This window comes from Pleuronectes platessa, chromosome 7 (genome assembly GCF_947347685.1).
Source record: "Pleuronectes platessa chromosome 7, fPlePla1.1, whole genome shotgun sequence".
NCBI lineage: Eukaryota > Metazoa > Chordata > Actinopteri > Pleuronectiformes > Pleuronectidae > Pleuronectes > Pleuronectes platessa.
In genome coordinates, this window is record NC_070632.1 from 25,600,403 (window position 1) to 25,627,009 (window position 26,607).

The following is a 26,607-nucleotide window of genomic DNA, read 5'->3' on the forward strand; positions in this document are numbered from 1 at the left end:
CAGGATCAGTTGTTTGTGATGAGTTGTATTGTATATTTAGAAATAATACCAGTCAAACTTTAACACCTCTGCATCTGTTACCAATTATATTGTGAGAATAAATGTCTCAAAATGCATTGTACATAAAGAACTCATGTACATTAAACTATTTCCCTTAATTGTATAGATAAACTGTGAAGACTCTGAAATACTCATTGTATCTATGCCTTTCCTGTATGAACTAATTTCTCCTCACATTTCAGTAGAATCCCAAATCATTTCACTGACTTTAACCTGACAGATACTCAGTTCTACCAACAACAAATTAATTATTCTACAAATTCTTTAGTTTTTCATCAAATCACTTATTAAACAAAAAAGGTCATACTGACACAATTAAAATTCATTCAGTTACTTTTTCTTTGATTTAACACAACATCTGCAGTTCTCTCTGAAAATGTATCAGTTCCAAAAGACATTTAATTTAATCCTCATTTTTGTCTCCATGAAACCAGTCAGTAAACAAATATACATAAACTGCACAGAGGAAGTCTCACTTTCCAGTTTTGGTGAGTGGCAATCTTCTTTTAATATTGCAGCTTGAGTTTGGTTTTTGAATTTTTCAATAATAACAATTAGATAAATTAGAAATTATGAATGAGTCATTAAATAGAAAATTTGTCTTTTAATCCAACATAATTGTGACTGAATTACAATTACTCTCATGGAAGTAAATCACCAAACTGACAGACAGGATGTTTCATACAGGTATATATTACAATGTGCCTTGTTATATAATACAGACGGGTTCTGTTTTTTTTAATAAAAATAAGCACTGAAGGAGATAGTGATACTTTTTGTTTTATTGTAAATTCGACATTATGCACGTTACTTTGCGCTTGATGACTTTTGTTAATTAAGCATGTTAAGTGGTCACAGAACTCCTTGCGCTGAGGGATCAGAGGATGTTGAGTTAAAAAGGCAATTTAGCCAGGAGTGCTGCGAGCATGAGATCTCACATACAGGAAAAACAGTGAGGGAAGTACCAAAATAAAGGAACAAGAACACTGAGTGACTGCTTGTGCCAATGATACCAGTCAATGAACACCAAGAATGTTTCTTTTGTCTGAGGGGGGGGGGGGGGTTGTTGACCATATAGGATCTTAACCGTGGAGTGAAGGGAGTCATTTCTTTTCAGCCATAATATTGGAGCTCTTAAGCTAATGCAGACAACCTTCTCCCAAAAATCCTTTGTTTCACCATCACCGCAAATTAAATCCATTTATTAGCAGGTCAAAATTAAAAGGTATGGTCTCACTGACTCAATAAATATTGCACATGTGATATTATATTTGATATGGGTGTTTTTGCATACAAGGTTCCGTCCCATTTCCTATGTCTCGTCATATTTCCTCAGCTTATATTTTTCCCAAATTCGATTATCATTGTCAATATACAGTGGGGTTTACAGTGTCTGTATAAAAACAGAATACCAAGAATATAAGTAGACATCCAATGTGTAAGATGACATCTGACTATGAGACCAAACCTTTCCTTTTTCCCTGTTTCTCAAATTTTGGTACAAAGACGATACAACTATCCAGTCATGCAACGTTGTTTGGGAGGGGGTGGGGTGAGCTGTCTGTTTATCTTCTCTGCTGTTATTAAGCGTTCTGCATCTCCTTGCCAATCTTGTAGCTCAGGATCTTGTTCCAGTCGATCTTGGTGCGTGTCACAGGAAGCTGGCGGCGTAAGGCTTTGAAGGTAGTGTCCGACATAGTCTGGTAATTCTCATTGATGGCCGTCTGGAATTAACAACATAGAGATGGGGAGACGGAGGGAGATAAAAATAAATTTGAAATTGATTCACATACATACCAAATATTTCCACATTATGAAAAGTCTGGGGGAGTTGTATAATAAGTTGAGGAAATGTTTTGGCTACCAGTGGCTGAGCGTGTAGGATGAGGCTGTTTGTCTCAAGACCGTTAACTCAAAATTATTTAAAAACAAAAGTTACAAATTAAGTATGACAGTATTTTCTGTGAACCTTGGAAAGTAAAACAAGGTCTCAGTATCTTTTAATGACTGGGAGACAGTGGAAGAGCAGTTTTCAACAGTTAATTTAACAGTATTACTCAGCCTTTCATTATTCAGTCTAAAAACCTGACATCGTGAGGAAAACCCTGTGCTTCAGGTATGCAGTGTGAAAGTGAGGGAGAGTGTGATTTATGTATGGCAAGAGTAAAACCTCATATCTCATTTTAACCAACTACATAGCTCAGGAATTGCAACAAGATGTTTTAAACAATCTTCTTTGCGTGTAAGAAACGTTGTCAACACGCCCACTCGCTCGCTGTGAATCTTTCAGAGAATCTCCTGCTTGTTTCTCACATGGGTTCATTTGGACATTATCCAGAGATTTAACCAGGGGGCTGGCAAGGAAAACTCCTGACAATGTCTGCACCTGGGTAATTTCTGATTACCCAGAGTTCAGTGTAATGTATGTCTGAAAGCATTTATATTGAACAAAGATGACTATTTAACATTGCATACCTGATAGTCATTCTCTGCAGCTTCCATGATCTTGACAAACTCCTTTGCAGTTGAAGCCTCATTCTGAGGTGACAAAGAAGACATGCATCAGTTATTTCAAGGACAGTGGAAACAAAGATAAAGATAAACAAACAACAGGAAGAGGATGCACTCGAAACTGCGGAGGACCCAAATTAACACCTCCGCACAATTAGGCAAAACATCCCCAGGCAATTGTCAATTGTCAAAACTGTGTTTTTTTTGGGAGGTAAATCCAAATTCAATGAAATAGTGAAAAAGTGAAATGGTGAAAGTAAGTGTTCAGTTTATGAGACGTCATCACTTACATCCGAGGTTACTAGAAATAGAACAGTTTAAGTGGAATTGACTGATGTAGCTTCTATCCAAGGTACCGTTCTCTGTGGTTTGAGCTCTGGTTACAACAGAATGAATCTTCTTGTCAGTAGGTGTGCAACAAAACTAATACTCACAGAAATAGACATGGACTCCTGCACCTCTTTGTGGCTCACCAGCTGAACATTTCCATCCTCATAGTAATGAACCTGTATAGATGAAGGTTTTGGTTCAGTTTATTTGGAACCTTACGTTCATTCTTTATCTCTACTTGATATAAATGATAGGAAAGCAGCAAGGAAGAAGTCAAGTTGGCAGACAAATAAGCACAGAGTAAATACAATTCCAGACTACAACAAATTTGTCTATCTCTTCACACAGTGGAATATTTAAAATACATACCTGGATTTTCATGATTCCTGCCACTTGAGTGGTGGAGGGGGAGATGGTAAATTTCCATTCTGACCTCCAGCGTCCGTTCCTGTGCAAAGAGAAAACACAAAACAAGATTTATATAACTTGTTTATTAGTCCATACATGTCAGTGCCTGGACACATTATTCTACAGCTACATGTAGAGATGAAACAGGTGTGTAATTATTATAGTGACTTATCAGCTTTATCTCTCCAATATGTCGAGCATAAATATTTGCAAAACTTCCTGCAGCTTACCGTTTCAAAATAAAAGCATAACAGCATTTCTGACTTAGAGATTATTCCTTAGTTTTCTAAGGAGCATGTTGATCGGTAGTCGAATTGCCAGAAATGTCAGTGCTCATTTAAAGCAAAACGGTGTTCATGTGGTTTTGGAGAAAAAGGCTTTTTCAAATCAAATCACATAAAAGAGGAAATGTGTGCTATAATATACTCGTTTATTTAATAATATATAGAATATGCACAAAAGGTGGCAACATGGCAAACAAAGGCAGCAGCCACATGCAGAAGTAGAGGGATCATGACATCCAACTACCCATAAGCCCAGTAAAACCCAGCAGCAAAGAGGATTGGTGCAGTTCTTATCCGATTAGATTAACCCCATCAAAAAGAGCTCAGCAACAGTTATGAGGCCCAACAGTCCACTACTTCAGAGTTAAGGGCCAATTAAAGTAATGACTCTAAAGCTTCTTGTATGTATCAAATAACATTGGAGGCTTTTTAATCTTTTGGTCGTTTCAACATTGTTTTTTAAAGTTTGATTTAAAAACCAGCACTCGGAATTCTAAATGCTCTCTTGGTTTTACAGAGAAAGAAGGAAGTCTTAGTGTTAAGTAAAATTGACATTGTAGCTTGACAGCTGTGCTCGATCCTGAATCGAACAGTGATCTGCTCCTGTGTCCAACGTCTCCTCTCAGAAAATAAATAAATAAGAGAGGTTTCAAATCCCCAGTGGTGCAAAATGTCGAGAAGATCTATTTTGTAACCGATGGACACATACCAGAAGTTTTTGGGTTGAAACTGATGGCACTCGATACACACGATCATGGTTTGATGTCCGTCGATGGTTTTCCCATAAATCTAGAGGGAAATGAAACGACAGTTAGATCAGATTCAACATGCAAACAGTTTTGCATTTCCCTGCTGGTAGACGGCCACTTTGTTAAGTTCCACTTTGTTTTACTTCCACCTTGTTAAGTTCCACTTTACGCCTGTACATGTACATTAGATGTATCACAGAGTGGTTTGTGGTTAACGGCTACAAAATAAATCCCAGGCAACCTTGACATTGTAATATATACAGCATAATCAGAGGCAAACCACACGCAACTAATTCACAGCACAACTCTTCTGTCTTTACTGCAGAACCTTCTCATTCATGCTGCATTTATAAATGAGTTGTACAAACAAGAGCTTTATGAAGTTAACTACAACAATTTCTATGGGAACCATTACTTCCTGTACGGTTGCCATATGGGTTGCCAATAATTATTTGTTCTCATCTGAACGAGAGAATAAGATGAATAGAGATAATTAAAAACTGGTGAGTTAAGGAGTTGATTAAAAAAAAAAGGAGTGAGGCAAAGTTTTAAGCAGTCATTTTAAAATATGGAACAAAATCCAATTATTTATGATTGTCATGCTTGACAATGATTTAACACTGTTGGCTGCTTGAAAGAAACCTGAACAGGGGACCATTTAACATTAAAAGACATCCAGCCAATTACTGCAGAATCCTGATAAATGTGTCAATGTGTAAGGTTGGGCTTTTTTGGTAGCCAAGTAGAGATGCCACAAGCTGGGAATTTCAAATAAACTCTTGACAACATTGGTTTTACAGAGTACACCGTACATTTAACCAGAAAAGACATGTTGGCTTAGTACAGCATTTACTGAATAGATTTCACTGTTTGTAGTCTCGGTCTTCTGCTGAATTTTGAGTTATTTGCAGTGTTTAATTACAGACTGTGATGGTTCAATTCTCATAATAACGTAAAAGATCTTCAAGAAGTTTTGTGCTGTTCCTCAGCGGTGCACACTGCTCTCACTTTAGCTCATTGAGGTAATGCCTTGCCCTTAGTGTCTAAAGTAGAACCAGTAAAAAACCTGGTTGATGTACAATAATGCTGCTCATTTCTATTGGAGAAATATCCATGTAATATGGACTACTACAGCAATCCTATTGCTAAGGTCGTCAAGCTCCCACGCCTACGTTACAAAACATTTGGGTTATACTACACAGACTAGTTTCATCTTCAGTCCTTTTTCCTCTGAAAAATCTGACTTCATTCGCTCACTGTTTAAGAGAAAGCTATTTTAGAGCTGTGGTCGTTTTGAACTGACAGAACTGAAAACACAAAGATCTTTCCACTTTTAGAGGTGATCTGTGAATGAAACTAGAGCGACTTGCTAATGAAGTGAGCTGGGACGTACGGTGCAGACTCCACTGGGATAGTGCTCCTTCACATAGGCCCGGACGGCTGAGTCCACAGAGCTCCTCCAGCCCTCCAGGGAGCTGTCTCCGTCATGGGGCCGTGGGTCACTGGCCTCCTTCCTCAGGTGGTCGAACTTGAAGGAGATCTTGTTCTTGGGGTCCAGAACCCGGCCGTTTCCAAGGTCACCATGCTCTGTGATTAAGACCTGGAGAGGAGAAAAATTATTATAAAAAATGTAAATGATGCAAACAGTGTAAGTAAATAATAAAAGAACTAAGGACAAAAACAGACAGGAGCACTGGCATCAGTCTCAACTTCTCATCTACTATCTTTCACCTCGACACTTGGCTCAGTCTGCTGGGTATGAGACGGGGGAATTTCAATCCATAATGTGGGAGCACTGGGACATGATGACATCTTTACACAAGAGTCTGCAATCATTACTGAGGAGAACACACAGCAGCACACGTTCACCACTGCGTTTGACCTCCAGACGGTCTCACAGGCAGTGAGGACAATGACATTAGAACAGACTTGTTTGAACAAAGGGACCGCTGTGATCCTTTCATCAAATCCCCTTTCTCTGCTTTAATTCCCTTAAAACATGATACGAGCAGGAAAATAATAAAGCTGAATAAGCTTCTTGCTTTCCCCACTTTAGTGTCTCTTTACAATGCTGGTTATCATACTCGTGTTATTGTCTCTTCTTTCCACTCATCAAACATATGTAGAACACATTGGATTACACAGTTATAAAGCCACACTGCCCTGTGATAAAAATAATCTCTGTGGCTGTGTATATAGACTGTGGGGTTTTCATTGCTTGCGTCGATAGCAGGGGTTACCAAACTGCGGCCCGCCATCCATTTTTAATTGGCCCGCATCAATGTCTTAAAATATAAAATGTTTTTTTAATTATTTTAATTTAATTTTTTAACAAAAATTTTGTAGCACTTAAATGGCACTTACTTATAGCACTTTGTTTTGCTTTATTTTTGAAGACATTTTACTTTCTTGATTCTTGTTGTTCTAGGTTTGTACCCTCGGGGGTTGATGCACTTAAGGCCGGCGCATGCTTCTGCCTTTTCAGAGACATGCAAGAAGGGTTACGCTCAAGAGCCCCTTGCGTGCCCCTTGTGTGCCCCTTGTGTGCGTTGCCCAATTTTTTTAACTATACGACAAAGCTACGCAAGCCTCACGCAGCCCGCAACACTGTGATTGGTCCGCTGACTACATCATTTCCGGAGTCACATTTCCGGTTTCATGCCTCATAACCCCGGCAGAAACCACAGAAGATTTATAGGAATGAATATGGACCAAATAGAAGAGCGTTTGAGAGAAGAGGGCCGAAAGTATGACCACTTGTATAACCCGTCATTGATGGAATACAAGGACACGCGGATGGCCTGCAATTCCTGGAAGGACATCTCGGCTAACGTCGGTTTGCAGGTCGACGAAGGTACGAAGCTGTGGAGAAAGATCAGGTACAAATTTGTCCTCCAGAAAAAGTAATAAAATGATAACCAGTCGACGACGACTGCCACACACAAAGAAGACGTCTCTAAGGTCGTCTTCGACAAAAAACGGTACTCCACCTAGTGTTCTGGCGGTGAATTGCTTTGCAACACGCGCAACCCTTGGAGAACCATAAATTAAAAAGAGTCCATCGACACAACTACGTGAACAGTTGCAGCTGCAGTTGCAGAACCAGTCGCCGGCCTTTATTGTAAGTCGCTTTGGATAAAGTGGTCAGCTAAATGAAATGTAATGTGATATAATGGACTATGGCCCACTCTATTGCACTTCTCAGCCTTGACTTGCCAGCTGTCCCTCAGAACGCCGCCACGCCCCCCCACCCTGAGCGACGCAATTGAGTCGCACTGTCAACAGTCTGCCCCAGCGCAGGGAGCTGGCGGCGTGAGAGGCCTAGTCCTTCTGATTTTTTTCTGTATGTGGCCCTCGGGACAAAAAGTTTGGACACCCCTGGTCTATAGCAACATGTGACTGTTAAACCCATAAGTACAGAGTAAATGAACTGAGCAATATAAAAAAAAAATATATCCTAATGCAATAATAATAGTGTGTTTGGAGTAGAGCTGAAGAGATTTTATCAGTTGGCTAACAAAAATTTGTCAATGTGAGCATTTGACAAACATGTAAGTAACAATATGATCTGTTCAGAAGTCTTAATTATCTCAATTCAGGTGTATTATTGATAAAATCTCTTTTTGAATGATTTATTAAATTTCAGTCATTTTAAGTGCTCTCTCGCTCTTATGTGGCTTATCTTCTTTTAGTCAACTACCATGCGTTTGGTTTTTTTACTTTGTTTTTTTAAGTATTTGCATTTTTTCTATTATAGCATCTTAGGTATCGTTGCCATTTTTTGTTAAACATATTGACCATCAGCATTATCATCTCCAAAAACCTTTTACGTTGGGCCTAGTTTTTACTCTCCATTAAATGATCAGAACTTTAATGTTCTCCAATAATAATTTGTTTGGACCATTCAATTATGCCACAACCAATGACGTAATCCAGATTCACACATTTAGCGTCTAAATTTGAACCATTATCTTCAGTCAGAAACTGGACTCACCTGATCTTCGTAGCCTTCGATTTTCACCGGGGTAAACTGGTCCAAGTTGTACTGTGCAAATGCACTGAAAGGACACACACAAAAAACACTCTTAAAATCTTTAACTCTTTTCTTTTTTCAAACATAATCTATACATTGTATTTAAGGGGCTGGACGATGTAAAATATGCTGACAGTGTAGAGTTAAACCAGAATAAGTCTGCAGCTGAAGACAGAATTTGTGTTCATTAACCGCAGAATCATATATACAAAGTAAGCAAAGCCTTGTACAAACAACAACCAACACACAGCTGTGATGCTATGAATTATTTAAATAAAACCACACAATATGAAAATGATGCACATGTGTCTGGTAGTTTAATTGTGACCAATGTTTTTCTCCTGTTTTTCTCTCTTTTTGCAAAATTGACAAAACCTGGATCGAGCCCAAGCTGGGAGACTTACTGAGCTGCACCTTCCCTGAGAAGATTGTCATTGTTGAGCAGCAATCGCACATCTATGGAGAGGTAATGAGAGAGGAGAAAGAAGAAGGGTACAGAAGATTAGCACCATGACAAAGCCGCCTGCAGTCAATCTTTGCAACATTTATGTCAAAGGAGTGAAGCAGACATGGTAAATTAGCTCAGTGGAAATGGCTGTAAAATCCCAGGGAGATGAAAGGGGGCAAAGTGGCATTAGGGGATTGTCTTTTGGTGTGTGTGTGTGTGTGTGTGTGGCTGTCAGGCTGTGATAAGAAGCATACAGACAGCCCCCCCGGCGCTTCTCTGAGGTGACGACTTTTTTCGAGGCAGCTTTGGAATCTGTTGCATGTGAGAGTGACCTTTGTGCTTGTGCACGTGCGTTACAGCCATATAATTAATTCCGTTTGGAAACGCTGCATTATGTAGACAAAAGGGAACAGAGGACTCACCATTGAAAACCTCATTGAACTCTCCTGGTGGGGCGTGGATGACGAAGTTAGCTGCTATGCGTACCTGCAAACAAAGAGTACATATTCAACCTGGATATCACTCATCAGAGACAAGACAAGTGTAAAACCTAAACATGATGATGTCAACATATCAACATTTCACTGTCACTAACCCTGATGTCCTGGCAGTTTTGTTGTGATATGTTTAAATGTATCAAACAAACACAAAGTAAATGTTAAGTACTGTAAAATTGCTAAATAACTTAATGAAAATAATAAATAACAAAAATAAATCAAGACAAAATAACTTCAGGTTCAGTAGGTAGAATTTAGTGACATCTAGTGGTGAAGTTGCATAATGCAGCTGAATACCCCTCACCTCACCCTCCCCTTCCAAAAATGACAGAGAACCTGTGGTGACCTTCAGGCAAAAGGTGTTTAGTTTGTCCAGTCAGGTTTGCTATAAAAAGCATGTAGAGGACTCACTTACGATGTTTATTCAAGTATTTAAATATAAAAGGCCCATACTAAGGTAAAGAAAACAACAATTCCGACAAATTAGATGATTACACACAAGTGAAAACCACTAGGATTATTTTATATTCAAGTTCTGCCAAAAGATCACTTTCCCCTAAATCTTACACACTGAACCTTTAAAGTGTAAAGTAAGAGCAGTAAATATAAAGCGGGGGAGTGAGGAGGCAGGACACTCGGGCATGGTACTAGGCCCCAAAGCCCCATTTCTCAAGCAATGGCGGAAATAATATGCCTGACAGGCCCAGCCGGGTTTGTAAAAAATTTAGGTCAGTTCATTTCATGTTTGCTAGGCTGAGTTTTTACACTGAAGTGCAGTGCAGTGTATAAACTAACATTACATTAAATGCATCATGCTTGGGTTCTGACACAAAAAAACCAATGCCTATTGAGTTTGGATTAGACGAGAACAGTTAATTTTCTGTTGGGCTCAAACAGAAAAATGAGACATAGTGCATACTGCATTTACGGAAATTTGTGCTTTTACCTTTTGATGCATTCAATATATTTTTCTCATAAAACTTTTGAGTCCCTTTTAAGTGTGCTGAAGTTTTAACGTACACCATTGCTGCGCTCACTATAAGGACCAATTTAGTGTCTATAATCCACATTATAAACACTGACTATATATGGAGAATGGCCAACAGGGGGAGTAATGTGACTGCATCACTGGTTTGGAGGGAGGACTGAGGAACTTCAGTGTCACAGTCTACCGCACATCAATGTTTTTCCTCTTCCCCAGTTCTCTTCTGCACCACAACACTTCCTGTTTCCAGGTCACATGTCAAACTGACAGCAAGAAGACAGACCCTCCCTCCCCCGCATGGTTTACAACCATATAAGGACATGAAAAAGTGCTGAAACTCAAATCCACACTCACTCTCTCGCAATACCTCTGTATCTCTCTACTTCTCTCTAACTTTTGCCTGGTACAGTGGCTTAGCCATGTTCCCCTCCAGATTCACTTTCAAGGAAAGGTGCTAAGCAACGTACACACACCTACACACCACTATGAATGCTCACATGGTGTAGGCACTGTGCATAGGCGATGTGCGTTCCTACGACTTTTGCTTCAACGCTGAACCATGATACAGCCTTAAGTGTTTGTTTGTTTGGGTCTGTCTCCTGGGTCCCTATTAGCAGTATGTGTATATACAAGTGCTCTGGCACTTACGCAGAGCTGCAGATTGATTCTTGCTAATGAGCGTTGCTGAGAGAAAGGAAGGCTTTTGGGAAGAAGCTTGTGTGTGTGAGCCAAAGTTTATCTGCATTAATCTAATCTTCTGTCTTGAGATCATCATGACCCATTTGTACTGAACGTGTTTGTCACTTGGAATCCCAGTGGGAATTGTCATTTGCATTGGGTTTCCCTCATTAAACTGGACGACAGTGTAAACATACTTTGCATATGCAGACACTCCAGGGCTCATGGAGCAGATTTACTTAGTAGTGAACCCAAGTCATGCAAATTAGTTATCCTGTTGAAGTTGCTGAGTGAAACCCAAAATTTCCCAAACATGTACAAAATCTCTGTGCTGGGTTATATTCAGACCCTTCTTGGACATCATATATAACCGTTATATATAATTTTCTGCTTTGACAATACAGGAATGATAGATAGAATACATACATTCACATGGTTATTTCCATGTTAATCACTGTTTGGGACGTATAGTTCCTTGGAATGGAAAACGGGACTAAATCTCACTCTTGTGTTGTATTGCTACTGATTGATAATAAGATGCTACAGTCAGTGATGAGACCACAAGCCTATTGCACAGACAGGAGGAAGTTGTTTGTTTAAAACCATATCTTTTTTACCATGAAGGAATCTGAGTAGAGCATTTACAGAGACAAAGGTAATTGATATAAATGTAAATCAAATTTGAGGCATCTTGTTAACTAGCAGACGCATTATCACCTCATTTGCAAAGGTAATTACTCTAGAGCAGCAAAGTGAATGTTGGGCTCCAGGGTTAAGTGTTCCACTGTAGTGTTAAGCTGGGACAAAGGCTTCTGGGACATATCGGCGCTGTGAGACCTAGTTCTAGCCTTGAGGACTGACTGCTGTGCAACATAAGGGCCAAGCTCTAGTAGAAATCTCTACAAGAGTTGTATTATCTCACTCAATCTTTGGTGATTGAACCTTGTCAGACTACTTAAGACTAACTATGTAGTCTTAAGAAATGTGCACAAAACTGATCCAAACTTTCTCCGGATTTTGGGTTTTCATTTATGAAGAACGCAGCAGAGGCATCTCTAGTCAGGCGTGATAATAAAAACACAAAAATCTCCAGTGTATATACGAGGGGTGGTGCAGCATGCAGGAGGCAGGAAGTAACATATAAATTAGAATTATCATCATAATTAACCTGCAGATTACTATTATACATATAAACAGCATTGTACAAGATGATGAAGTCGCTTTTCGAATAAACTGATGGAAAGGGTCAAATGAAGTGGAGGTCTTTTTATCTGAATAATAGATACATCTATAGGACTGACATCCAAATATTAGTATTAGGTCATTGCAACCCTGAGAGAGAAAGTGAGCAAGTGTGGGTGACAGTTTCTGCTGTCTTTTGTATTAAGTGTAAGAATATGTTTAACCAAAATGTGTTTCAGCCACATGTTCTTGGACAAAGTCATTCTTTGTGGTGAGGAGAACTGTTCTTTGAAAGGTTTGTCAGGGGTTTGAGTTCAACCAAGCAGCTTTAATAATAATAATAATACAGAAGCGCACACATGCACACAAAAACACACCTCAAACATTCAAACAAAAACTGGGGGACATAGGCACCCTTGTAGTGTGGGTTCATCATGTCTTTGTGCTCTCTTGGCCTAGACACCAGCTTGTCTCTTTTCTTTCAACTTGCTCACTGTATGTTCATCCTCCTATTACCCAACAACCCTTCCTTTCCTAGCAGCAGACTCTCCCCCTGCACCATCCCAACACTCTCTTACAGAGCACCCTTTTTTAATCCCAAACCACAACCACTAACACTGAGGCCACATTTATCCTAATCCTGCCATTATAAAGAAAGAAAGAAATATTCTTATCATGCCATTCAAGATCCATAGAAATCAAGATAACGGCACAAAAAACAGCAGGAATAAACTCAGGTGATATTTTGGCTTCCAGGCTGCATCAGCTTTGATCCCCTTCCCTGGCATTCCTCCATGACAATATCCTAGAAGGGGAGAAGGCCGGCCTGGTGCCTAGAGATGCTCCAGCAGAGTAGGGCAAACTTTAGAGAGGAAGTGTGCATGCAAGAATTTATGAATAACACACCCACAGCAGAATGTCAAACAGCCATAACCTGTAACCAGAATTGTCCCTCCACTGATGCAAATCAGGAGGTGGCAAATGGTAGACTAAAGATTAAATTGAAGAAGTAAGAGCAAAACATCAACTACAAATCCAGGCAGCTGCCGTCCCTGTTGACCTCAGTCAAGCCTTAATGTGACTTCGTGGTGACTTAAAACTTCCTTTGGTTATTTGTTAATTTGTCTTCTTTATTTTCATGCCAAACATATATGAAAGTTTTGAGATAAAGCAGCCATGCGAATGGCAAACTCTCCTAACCCATGTCTCCTATAGCACCAGAGCTTTTGATGTCTGTGCTATCGTCAGTGAAATACTACGCAGATGAAAAACAAGAAGTCAACATTGATGTGTGTATCAATGTCAAAAAAGTTAAATATATTAATACCAATTAAAAGTTGGAAGTACGAAAAAAGAACAAACAAACAAGTCATACAATAACCAATGAATCATCTAACTGTTAAGCACAAGTTAGAACTGCTTTGGCAGGAATCAAACTTGTGCCCTTGCATTTGCTTGACACACACACACTGTACTTAAATAATGCTGCCTTGTCTACTTTCCATGTGCTCGTTTGTCACCTTCCAACGACTTATCCTCCTGCTGCACTGCCAGTAAAAGTAGTGTCACTTTACCCAAAACAACCAGCTATGCAATATATCACTGGATTTCATTACAAGCTCCAGTATACAGACAGCACAGTGTAAAGCCACTGGTCTTTACAAATCCACACAACATTTTATAGGAAACTCAACCAGTTTATAGTATAGTTTAAAGCAACAATTCTAAAGTGTGCTTACTGATAGCAAGAGTTTCTCAAGCTTTATTAAATCCTTTTTGGGCCCCTCTAGGAATGGTACTTTTACCAAAAGCTGAGACTAAAAAGACATGCATCTCCAGGTCTGACTCGGCTGCAGGCACCTGCAGACAGCGCTCCACTGTCTTAGCATTCTTCAGTAAAAGGGAGATGCCACGATGTTTCAGCATCCGACAATGTGGTCTAATGACAGCTATTCACAAGCTAAACACACCTACACATGTTGGGCTGTTGTGATCTTGTAGTGGCAATAAAGTAAAGTGAGGCATGGTTAAATAATTTTACAATTATTTAAATTAGTGGACATAGTTAAATATTATTAGAATTGATCAGCTTTTCTTACCCACATCCAAAAAAACTCAAACTAGAAATCTTGCGAAAAGACAGTATAATAATTTATTTCCCAATCTCCGATTATGAGATTAACATTTTTGACTTAAATTCTCTAATATGTTGTAATATGTAAAGCACTGTTTTACATGATACTGTACTGTATAACTATCCTGTTTAATTTGTGGTAGATCTTTCCACCATAGTAAAGTTGTACCAAGATGCATATCTTAAATATCGAAACATGCTTTATTTTATACAAAAATTTAATGGAGGCCTCCATCTGAAAAGCCAGCCTGCACTTGGCATATATTCTTTACATCGGTGCCCCCAGTAGGAATCACGTCACTATCCCTTTTTACCGCAGCATTATGTTCTGTGTTCTGTCAAGTTACTTTCTCTTCATAAAGCTCAGGAAGTAGGGACCTTTGCTGGAATCCTTTACAGACTTGGGGTTGGGCTTGCAACTCTGAATCGTTGATTGTGTTTTCTTCATTTAAGTCCAGTGTTCCAGTCGGTTGGATGCTTTGCTACAAGTGCCTATATATTTTCTGATCAACAGCAGAACAATATGAACGTTCTCCAAGTTTAGAGGAAGAGAACCTGTGGCAGCCTTCAGTTGTCATAAAAACTAAAAAGGTGTTCAGTCTGTCCAGTTTGGATTGCTATAAAAAAAAGCTCCTGGTGTATATATAAAGTATTTAAATATAAAGGGCTGAATTCAGATTTTTATACATCAGTGAAACCCCACTTGGAAGAACCAACTCTGCTCTTAAATTCATGCAGGACAGATTCACATACTTCAGTGAATTTATAAGCTGCTTGTTTTTAGGATTGTTTTACACTCTTTAGCAAATGTCCTTTCGCATCGCTGTCAAAACAACAGCCATTCTTGTTTGTCCTGTATGCTACAACACGCAACCAACAGACAGAACTGTACAAATATGCTTGCACACACACAGTAGAAGCTAATTGCTAATTGCTCCCAATGCTGGTAAACAGGCATACGAGATATGATGTCTATGAACCAAGTCCGTCTTTGAAATAAAATATATACTGGGAGTAAGTAAAAGGTGTGTGTGTGGTCTTACCTGAACATTTACATTGCATTGCCTTCTACAATGGGCTCAAAATAGAAGTATGAGATTACAGGCCTATAAACAGAGGTGTGTGGCTATATACTGCATCCACAAATTACTGATTCAATTTTCACAAACTTAAGGAGTGCTGTGTTTCATGCCCTATTATGGAGAAGGGGACCAGTACCATATGCTGAGCTTGCTCATTTCTGCATGTGGCTTAAGTGTCTTATGTGTTCTAGAGTCTCCTGACGACTGTGATACTATCTGCTAGTTCAGCACCAACAGCATTATGTGCAGTATTTCTTGGTCTTAATATACTTGTGAAAGCTGAGTGGACTTTCCCTCTCACCGCAGGCATTAAGCCGTTCATTACCAACAAACTACAGGTTCAATGAAAAACGAAAATTATGTAAAAACGCTGACAGCACTTCTGAGCACTATGGAGAAATCACAGATAAACAATTGCATCAGCTTGAATACGAATGGATATCACAAGTAGCACCTCAGGATAACAACATTACAGCTAAGACAATAAACACACAATATTACTTCCCCTCTCAATTATGAGCCATTTCACAAGATTATGTATTTTCACCAAACCAGAAAGAACTGTCTCTCTGAAACCAGAACCAAAGCAGAGACCCACTCCTTTACAGAGGATTTCTTAAAACCCATATTGCCCAATCAAAGTTAACACATCGTTCTTTCAGCTCGTTTGTTAAAGTAACAATCAAGTTGAGAGCTAAAATAATAAAAGTGCTATGTTTCTAGTTGTGGCACCTGCCCAGGCCCTTAAGTACAGATGAAAGAACCAACAGCGAATGCAAGTAATGTGAGCTTCCTGTTATACTTTTTTGGTTTCTTTGCTTTAATCAGGAAGCTGGCAGGCCAGTACCCAAATGGTTTCAAAAGGCTGCACACAGTCTTTTCTCTGTGGTTAAACCAAGACTCGTCGTGCTGTTTAATCATTTACAAGTTGAAGAAACTATTCACTAAATCCTAATCAGGTAGCTTTGGTTCTATTTTGAGTCACAAAATGATGCTGACAGTGATAACAGCCCCAGGCCACACATTCGCAACTCCTCTGGGACACATTTAGAAAGTATTTTATAGAGACAAAGTCCAAACTGTTAATTGTATTCGATTGTATTATTGTGTTGCTTTGAAAAAGTGAAACGGCCTAGGATAACTTTTGTAGATGACCTCAAAGTATCGTCGAGCCACTTCTTCCAAAATAGATCAAACAGTCATCAAAATAATGTCAGATCAGAGCAGGTAAGGCTTCCCAAAGATAAAGCAAGTTTGCAGATTTGTCACTGAGGGTGGGGAAATACCATCAGACGTGTGTTAGGAGTTTCTGGCGGAGGCTTGGTTTTCCCCTGTACCTTTATCTGACAGATCCACAAATGTCATGGACGTCAAAGTCATAAAAACATGAAGTCTTCCCTTTATTTTTTAAATCATGACTGGCCAGAGAGTGTTTTTAGCTAGTGAATTTTGAAAAGTATTATTGATATAATAAAATATTAAAATAAAATATCGACCACTGTCACTGTTTTAGGCAAATAACAACACTCAATGTCATTCCCTGCAGTTTTCCGTCTGAGCTGCGCAAGACAAGCTGAGGGGCCGGAGCAGATGGCTGATTGCTCTTAATAAACTGGAGAGGCTGCCTTCAAAGTGCAAAATGCAACTGCAGAGTTTGCACAGAAATGCTTTCAACGGCACCACGTATAGTATATAGATGCATAATGTAATATAACTTCTCGGTCTCACAACAGAAGTAAGCAAACAGCTTTCACATCAACAAGTTAAACACTGCGTAATACTGGTAGTCTACCTGGCAGGTCTTCAACAAGCACTCTTTCAGTTATACAGAATCACACTGTCTGGTCAACACAGTGAAAGTAGCTTGACAGTTTTGGAAACCAATGTCGTTAAGATATTAAAAAGAACTACCATCTTCTTTACAGCACCAAAGTCTAAAATTGTTAAACGTAAGCCTGAAAACATTACAAATTGTGACGCTAGTGCAATACAAAATCCCAAGGCAGCCACAGGGACCCACACCCCTGTATTGAAATGGTCAGCTTGGTGCTGGTGCCTGTGTGTTGATGAGCATGATGCAGTCACACCCTCGGGTGAATGAGCTGCCTACACTTGGGAACAGAACTTCTGACTCAGGGCGATGTGGAGGTGAACTAAATAAAACCAGGTGCTGATCGGAACTGGCTTACAAACTCTGACCGGCATTGAAAAGACGAAGGGTTATATTTACTATGACTTAAAACCAAGACAATGAAATAAATCGTCAAACTTGTGCAACTATAACAAGTAACTTATTGGTATTTTTCCATGATCAAATTGTCAATGTATTGATCCTTTCCACTGTGTTGCTGTGGTTATCATATTGACATGCCTCACGTCACAACAGCTCTCTGATCAATTTGCCTGACCAAAAGGTAAACAAGCTAAACAGAGATTTGCAAAGGATCTAAGTCTGTTAAATAAAATGAATCTATTGAAGAGGAACATCAATAAAAACGTTAAGACACAAGTGACACATTCTCTAAACTATGTGTCAAGTGTGATTTCAGGTCGTTTCGATCATACCGAGCTCGTACAAGTTCCCAGATATTTGAACTGACAGTGAAACAATGCACGTCACATGAACAGCAGCTGGTTAGCAGGATAGCTTGTGAAATGTGAATAGTTGCTGCGATGTGTCTTATTATAACAGGAAATACCCTGGAACAAAACCACTGTCACTATTTAGACGTGTAATCACAGAGCGAAACAGGGCGTGTTAGCAAGACTTGCTATGTCTGATAGCAGGCTAAGCTAAACTAACTAGCTACCGATCGTTGGTGTGTAAAAACTTCTGTAACACAGCAGCTAACGACTCGTGGCTGAAACGACGTGTCCACAGGAGCAAAGGGTCGTCGCAGGTGAGCTTGGGTGAATTTATAATATGTACACGGTTCCTATTTTGAGTCAGGACCGTACAAGGAGCCTCCGTTTGAGATTCGCAAATGAGCGGAAGTTGAGCTAAAAATAATAAGAGCAGAAGCAGCAACGGTGGAGCCGAGGCCCGGGGTTTTCTGTGAATATAACAACGACGCCGCTCCGCACTGACCAACCGACCCTGACGCGACCCAGAACTCGAGTGCTGGCGTGCCGGGCCAGGTGTTGGGGGAAAGCATGCGATTATATCGGCGTCTTACCTTTTCCTCTTCGGATAGCTGCTCCTCATGATCCGCCATCTTTTCTTCCGGCACCACCAGCTTGTCAGAGCTGCGTGACGTCATGGCATGGGTGGCTTCCCAGCTCCGTTCAGTTCAGTTTACATCAGATCTCAGTGATGCTGTCGCTTCCTTGTGTAGACCGGGTTATCCGGCCCCCCTTACTTGAGCTCCACGTCATTCCTGTCTGTAGGATTTCATTAATCACTGTTGTTTTTAAAAGATTGTGCCTGTTAACTTCAATATATCAACAGTGACCTCAACCTCCATCTTCTCAAGGGGGACATATCTCTTACTGATTTGTATTCGTGTTATTGGAAACATGAGAAATCTATCTTAAAGTTATTTTAAATTGAAAGAATAAATGAATAGAAATTTCCTCAGCATGTCCAAGAAATGAGCAAGATGTTATTCGCTATCTACCTGCATGTGTGATTTGGCCACGAGGTACTTTCAATATGGACAAAAATTTGAAAACCACCAGTTTGGTGAGTCAAAACACAACTATATGTCCATATAGACTACATAAAAACAATGATGCACAATCACAAGTCAAGGCAGTGGAGTACAACAATGTATATGGCTTTAACTAATAAACCAGTAGTAAAAATTTGAATAATAGTTTTATTCTTGTACTTGTTGCTGTAATGCAAAAAAAATATCCTCCCAGGGTTAAATGAATAAAAACTATTTCATTGCAAGAGGACATTTGCATTTTATATACTTTTTTAAATTTGTATTACATTTTTGTACATATAAAGGTTTTTAAATCAAGAAATAGTTTTGTGTAGTTTGCTTCCGATTTATGGGATTAAATTAGTTTTCATTCTAATAGAGCATGTTGGGTCAAAATCGTTCAGGTTTTGGAGTTCATCCTCAGGAGGGACTTAAGGAAAGCCCCGTGTTAACACAAAGACGCTGTCACAGTGTGTAAGCCCTGCCTTTCACCGGTAGATGGCGAGCAAACACTATTTTCCTAAACGGCTTTGGGTTTGAAGAGCGCGCTTTAAGAGGAATGAGATCAGTTTCACTATGTGTCTGACTCATTCTCTTTCACGCTAAACCAGCAATAAGTAAAACGTGTAACCTAATACAAAAGCCCACAGTCACAGAGAGACAGGGCAGAGGGGTGAGGGGTGGATGGAAGGAGAATCACTCCGGTTTGTTAAACATTATCACAGATGGTGGAAGGATTGTTAGGTTTTTGGTGGAGGAAGTTCAAAAAGTATAATGTGTGAGCTCAGAGTATAAGGAAGTCTGGTGGATTAAACCTTCTTTGACCATCCTTAGTCACAGGGGTGTTGTTCATTGCACCTTCATGATCCATGCAGTGTGGCACAACTACATCGGGAGAAACTGTTACTTGCGTTTGTCCCTTTTAAGGCCAAACTCAAACTTCACCATGAATTAAACAACGTAAACATGACCAATAAATGAGTAAATACTTTTAAAATAATTTGTATCCATTAAATAGGTTAATTTGCGGGGATCGGATTTCTTTTGTCTTTAGGTGGAAAAGGCTGAACTAATTAACTCATTGTAATGTACCATCTGATCTTGGGATAACGTGTAAATCATTAATGTGTGAATGACTAACTCAGGCTTTCAAAACATCTACTGAAGACTGACCTCTGAAATAAATGAGAGTGAAATAAAATCATAACATAGCTTAAAGTAAAAATATTTGGATAATTAAGTATGGAACTGTATGTAGGTATTTATTTGCTATGGAAAATAGAAAAGAGTAAAAAAACTGGTCCAATAGATCACTTTCAGTCACTGACACCATCACAGACACAGACCCCACTGTTCTGCCGGCTCACAAACATCATAAGTGACTCATCTCACCCAGGTCACCACCCTTTCTGTGGCTGAGGGGTAGAGTGGTCGTCCTCCAACCTGAAGGTCGGCAGTTCGATCCCCAGTCTGACCCATCTGCATGCCGAAGTGTTCTTGGGCAAACTGCTGAACCCCGAATGGCCCCCCATAGAATAACAAAGTGCTGCGAGTAGATGCACTGTATGAATGTGTGTGTGAATGGGTGAATGTAAAACTGTACTGTAAAGCGCTTTGAGTGGTCATCAAGACTAGAAAAGCGCTATATAAATACAAAACCATTTATCCAAGTGCCATTAGACAACTTAACCAACTGTGATAATGTCCATTGGTCCAATATTATAATCTGTAATGTTACTATGTGCTATATACCTGAGTACATGCAACCATCTGTTTTAATACACTTAATTTTGTCTTATTTATTGCTTGCGTTTATCTATTTTCTTAGACTCTAATGTGTCAATACTGTCTGTGTTACTTTCTATACCACATGGAAACTCAATTTGTTTGTCACTTAGCAATATCTATACCGGCATTGGATTGAATTGAACTGAATTGAAAAGCTGGTTAGCTTTTCGCCTTTATAATCCCCCAAACCTTATTTTTCTCCTTTCTAGCAAGCTTGTTATTCAGTGGTACATTTATGAGCTAGCTGACTGTTGAGCTACATAATGAGCACTTCAGAGGGAACTGCCACCTGACAGCTACAAGCTCTTCCTCTGAGCTGTGCCCTTTCCCTCTTCCTCCAACACTGTAATTTATCCGTCTTTTGAAAAGGCCCAGAGTTCATTCATTGCCACCGCCACAGATCTGTTCTTTTTTTGGTTGGGTCACTTCACTACTCATGTTGCTACTCTACTTTACCACTATTATAGGGCGACAGCAAGGAGAGCAACGATGATAGTAATCTACGTCTTACAGGCCAGACTCCATCCATCCGTCACCTTCTTCTTTCGTCCACGACTCCACTTTGAACTAACAATAGAGTCCTCAAATATATCATTACTGAATCTATCATTATAGTCCCAAAAGTACATCATTTTACTCCTGTTGTATCATATTTGTACTAATGTTTCACATTGTCATTTTAGACCTATTGAAAAAGGATATTTGCTGATTTTTTAAAGTGTCCTTATGCGTGAAATTATGATTGATGAAGCCCAAAAAGTATTACTGAGGCTTATTTTCCATCCTTAATAAGGCCCCCATATCCAGCACAAGTGGCTTAATAATTGTGAGGCTTCAGATTTGGGATGATGAGGCACACTGGAGGATAAATCCAGGGGGATTTTATAAACCCTGTACTCAGCCTAGAACTTGAATGGCGTGCAGTGCCACCATTGTGCCGACAATGGAGCCACTCATCACCTCTAGGCACCAAAGGGAGAATGGAGAACTCTGCATGTGAAAAGGGGGCTGCTCTGTGACTCATCCCTAAGCCGGTGGTTAGTCACCTTGGATACTCGTTACACTGTTCCCGCTCAGACAATAATCACACAGAAGACTCAAAAGGCACTAAGACACTGATGTATTAAAATATGCAGAATGATGAAGACTGAGGATACAAAAGTAACCGAACTTTTGTGTGCAAGTATCATTTCTGTCATACCCCACTAAGTGATTGTGTCCCTCTCTGTTTTGCAGCCATCTGAGTATCGGTGTGAGAAATATCTTGGCAGTGCATCAAAGTCTAAGGAGGCAGCGCCATTGGGATGACTGAGAACATATTTCCACACATCCTGACAGTATCTGTTGTAGTCTGCCTTGTCCCACTTCAGTAGCTGCTGTGGTGAAATGCAGGCCGCAGCAGCACAGGTAGAAACCTATGCATGTACCCAGGATGTGGTTTTTGGCAACTGTGAGACGATATAGGAAAGTTTGTTTGGCCACACCAGAGGTGTGACTATAGGGACAGCAATGTCAGTCATTTGGTCCAGCAGAGAATGTTCTTCAGGATGAAACGTAAGTTTCTAGGTAAGTAAGGACTTTCTCCTGTCAGCCCCGTGATATAACAGCAGGAGATCATCTGGAGGATTCCTAGTGAGCAAGTGGGTGTGTTGGTGTTTCTTGCGCAACAGACTGAAAAATTTAAAACACAAAAAGAAAATGAATATCTAAGGATGAAGAGTACACGACACTGATGCAAATGTCAAGGGAGCTTTTGGTGATGCAGGTTGACATCGTTGTCAATGTGCTGTAAACAAAAAACATGATGTCCACTGTGGAATGTACCGTCCTGCCTCTGCCTGCTGTGCCATGTTCAAACCTTAATCACTTTGAAAAATGTATTCTACTTGTGTTCATGCTAACATGGTTTCAGGTTTATAGATAAAAGTGGGTTTTTATTTTTCAGGACTCTGTGTTCACCTGTTGTGTGGTTACAAAAGGTCTCCACCCCTGCACATGGTCCCCTGGGACTTGGTGCCCCACTTAGCCACAGATATGGGCTTTCAACGCCAGTCTGGCTGTGATCACACTCCCTAGGAATTCCTCATTGTACCATCACTCCCAGTCCTGGTTATTGGTCCTTTCATGGAGATTACATTTTTGTATGAGTGATTGTGGAGTTATTCGTTGAGGAGGTTTCAAACCAGACTGGGTTGGTCAATGAGAATCTGAGAATTTAAGCTTCCATTTCTGGAATTATTACTCAGAAACCTGTACGCCAAGATGTAATGGCTGCCTGGCAATCATTCTGTGGCCACACTTATATACAGGTCTCCCTTAAAAAAAAAAACAACTAGAAAAAGATAACAAGCAATTTTGTAATTAACATCCCCTCTCACCACTTGACATTGCAAACACCTTGATTCTACAAACAGGAAAGCCAGGGAGCTGCAGTCACAGCAGACAGAAAACGCATCCCCAGGGTCGGACAGTGATACATGTCGACCTTGGAAGATTGGCTGCTGGAATGAACATCCTCAGCCAACAAGCCTGTAGGTCTGAATTTTAAGATGTGTTGGACCGCATGTTGAATAATAAATTTGGGCCTCGCTCGCACACATGTTGCAGCTGAAAGTGAAAATTGTGAGAAGTGGCCAGTGGAAACATGTTTTGATGATTCATTATGGAGAAACTTAAACAAATAATGTTGTGTTTTGGAAGAATGGGGGCATCAGCTCATCTGTTGCAGAACTTTAATCAGCTTGATCTTAAATTATTGATGTAAAGGTTATAATTGTTAACAGAATATTTGAAATTAAAGACCATGTTTCTTAGAAATCTATGCACCTGAGGACATATCCAGATCACATCATCAATCATAATCAAGGTAAGAAGGTCAAAGTTCTCAAAGAAAATCAAAGAAAATCTACCACCTTCTGCTAATAAAATAAAACTCTCCTCCTTACTTCAGAGTCAAGTTAAATGTTCAGCTATTCTCAGATCTGCTTTTTTGGAAGGTCACCTAATTTGTTTAAGCTTAAGTCTGGTGTCCATACAGTGTTCATACAAAGAATCTGCAGTTTAGCCTCGTGTATGAGGGCTATTAACCACATGCAATGTGAAAACATAATGCTGGAAGAGTCAGATCTATCTCATGGCCTGGTTGTCCGTACCATAATTGATCGCTCACCATGTTTAGCAGTTGAAGACAGATGTTAAACAGTCTGGGGCTGAAGGCAACCGCTGCCTTTATCCCTGTGTACACTTGTCCCTAAATAGAGCGGAGGATGAATCATCAGACTGAAATACCTCTCTCAGGGCTCTATCTTGCTACACGAGTGTGGCACTCAGACAGATGGAAGTGAGTTCCAAAATGTTAACTTAAATCATCTCTCAAAACCTACTTTTACTAAATCCCTTTTAATTTATTGTAATTTTTTCCTATTACTTATGTTTCTAAAGTACAGCAGTGGACAACAACTGGCAGCCTAAATAATATCAGTCCCTGCAGATCGTTTAGAGTTTTTGATTATTTTTAATTCACCATATCAGATTGAGACAGACACAGACATTCATGGGTGTTGTGGGTTCTAATTTCCATCGCAGCAACACAGAATCATAGAATCACTGACTCTTTAGCAATTTGACTTCAAATTAAAATGTATGTTTTGTTGCTCCAATGCTTAATATCCAGGTGAAAAACAAAGCTTTTATTTTGAATAAATGTAATCTATAAAAGCCACATAAGTGAACTGTAATAAAGCAAATTCAGTTTCATTTTATGAAAAATATTGACTATGAAATCTTCACTGCAGATTATCAGGTAGGAGGAACACATTGTTTTCTACTTCACTCTGAACCATGTTGATAAAAAGCTCTGCACAAACGTCCTGCACACAAACAATAAAAAATGACTAATTTTTGAAGTTGCTCTGGGGCATAAACTCCGACCAAGAGAACAAAACAATCCCAAAGTACTTCAGTACAAGTCAAGTCAAGAGCTAATCATGATGTTTTAAAAGAATAAGTGCTGCTAGTTGGCCTCCCTTCTGTCACTCAGCTGTTGCAGCTGGATTTGTAACAAGACTTAAAAGTTAAAGTGCTTCTCTGTCATGTGGTGTTTCCATTATTTTGTCCATAGTCCTTGTGCTTGATAAAGTGTTCCATTAAGTGCAGAGACAATGCACAATCAATAGGGGGAGCCAACAACACAACGACAAGCCCCTTTGTTATTGTGTTAAAGTTTCATCCTGGTAAAGACTGAGCAGCAACTAAACAATGGAAGATGTAATATCTGATGAGAAATCTTAATGAAGGCAGCCAAGGTATTTGTGTAATGGGAACGTGTGTGTGTGTGTTTGTGTGTGTGTGTGTGTGTGTGTGTGTGTGTATGTTTGCGCTTGCATGTGTGTGTTTGTGTTCTCACTCCACCCGGTGCCATCAACCTCCCTGATATCACTAAGGCAGAAACTCATTAACGGTTTAATGAGTTTGACTCAGCAGGTCAGAACGGCAGTGACTGGCACATGTTGCTTTATAAAATGATAAGATTGCATGTACGTGTGTGTGTGTGTGTGTTGTCTAGTTTAAACTGCGACTGCACCTAATTTTATTAAAGTTTAATATGATTCTATTGCTGAAACATTTTATTGGGAAGAAAATAAATCTAAAAATGATGACAGACTTGGAACCACTCCTGTGGCATTATCCAGTTCATATCTGATTGCTCTGTGGGCAGTGGTGAAAAAACAGTTTACTGACAATAAGACTATAATGGCAAAACTTTGTCTGGATTTATTTAAAAACACCTTAAAAAAAGTCGGTGCACTGCAAGAATAATACAAAAAAAAATCTTGTGAACATCTAAATAAATTAGCAGGAAAAAAAATATGATGCTGCAGGCAGGGTTGAGAAGCATTGTGGGTCTTCCTGATAAAATTTCCCAGGAACTGTTTGTGTGACTTCCAAATAAATACTTTGTATGGCTTTAATTAGTACTACCTACCTATGCCCTAAGGTGCGCAATTGACGTACAATTAACGTAACTCATCGCCAACATCCATAAAACACAAAGCACACTTCAAAATGGGTTACAACAAAGATCTTTTACTTTGAGTAAAGATGGCAATGTCCTTATACACATAATTCATTAGAAGTAGAAGTCCAACATTCTACAATTATAAAACAAAAAAAAGACATCAGCAAAATGTACTTTATGTGTGTGTACTTTATGTTACCCCCCCCCCCCCCCCCCCCGCCCAGCTGTCTTTCCTAGCCGTCACAAGGTCCAGTGCAGTGTTCTCCACCTGTCAGTTTGTAACTTCACTTTTCAAGATAAAAGATTTGTTATTCAGCTCGATATATACCATTACAGCAACAAAACAAACAGTGTGCTTTAATTTGAAGACAAATTTCCAATCTCAAACCGATGATGTATATATTGCAGCCAAGTGCAAAGCTGATCAGATGAACGGTTCATGAGATATACGTTCCACATACAGACAGACAGATAGACATTTGTGGAATTAGTAGGTCATACACAGCTTTTTAATGTTACAACGAGTTGAAAATGTAGCAAAATGGTCATGACAGCTGGACCGTCCATGAGGAGCACTGCTCTGCCTTTTCTTTCCAGGATATTGATAATAAATCTAAAAAACCTGGATGACATCATCAGGGTCATCTCAGTTAAGCCTGTATAGGAAGGGTGTGCAGTTTGAAAAACTTTACAAACAAATATGAGCATGGACAGCGATGACAGGTAAAAGCACTCAGTGTCAGTACAAAGGGGCAATTTAAGTGGCTGTAT

At 39.6% G+C, this 26,607-nt stretch overlaps 1 protein-coding gene across 1 annotated transcript; it reads right to left on the reverse strand.

The window, feature by feature from the left end:
• Positions 1-644: 644 nt before the first annotated feature.
• On the reverse strand, positions 645-18,703 carry LOC128444479 (F-actin-capping protein subunit alpha-2). The gene is made up of 10 exons (XM_053426985.1): positions 18,558-18,703; positions 9,246-9,309; positions 8,780-8,831; positions 8,337-8,400; positions 5,736-5,942; positions 4,303-4,382; positions 3,271-3,349; positions 3,006-3,077; positions 2,536-2,598; positions 645-1,784 (listed from the first exon to the last, which is right to left on the reverse strand). Exons 1-10 carry the CDS (start codon positions 18,639-18,641, stop codon positions 1,644-1,646), a joined length of 906 nt encoding a protein of 301 aa, XP_053282960.1. The 5' UTR covers positions 18,642-18,703; the 3' UTR covers positions 645-1,643.
• Positions 18,704-26,607: the final 7,904 nt, after the last annotated feature.

What these genes read in the sequence shown, in the direction of transcription:
- LOC128444479 (XM_053426985.1), bottom strand. Translation starts at nt 18,641, where the DNA reads ATGACGTCACGCAGCTCTGACAAGCTGGTGGTGCCGGAAGAAAAGATG. An exon ending in GTTCAATGAGGTTTTCAATG is followed by an intron (nt 8,832 to 9,245) that starts GTGAGTCCTCTG and finishes ACCTCTCCATAG; the next exon opens with ATGTGCGATTGCTGCTCAAC. An exon ending in CTCAGGGAAGGTGCAGCTCA is followed by an intron (nt 8,401 to 8,779) that starts GTAAGTCTCCCA and finishes GTGTCCTTTCAG; the next exon opens with TGCATTTGCACAGTACAACT.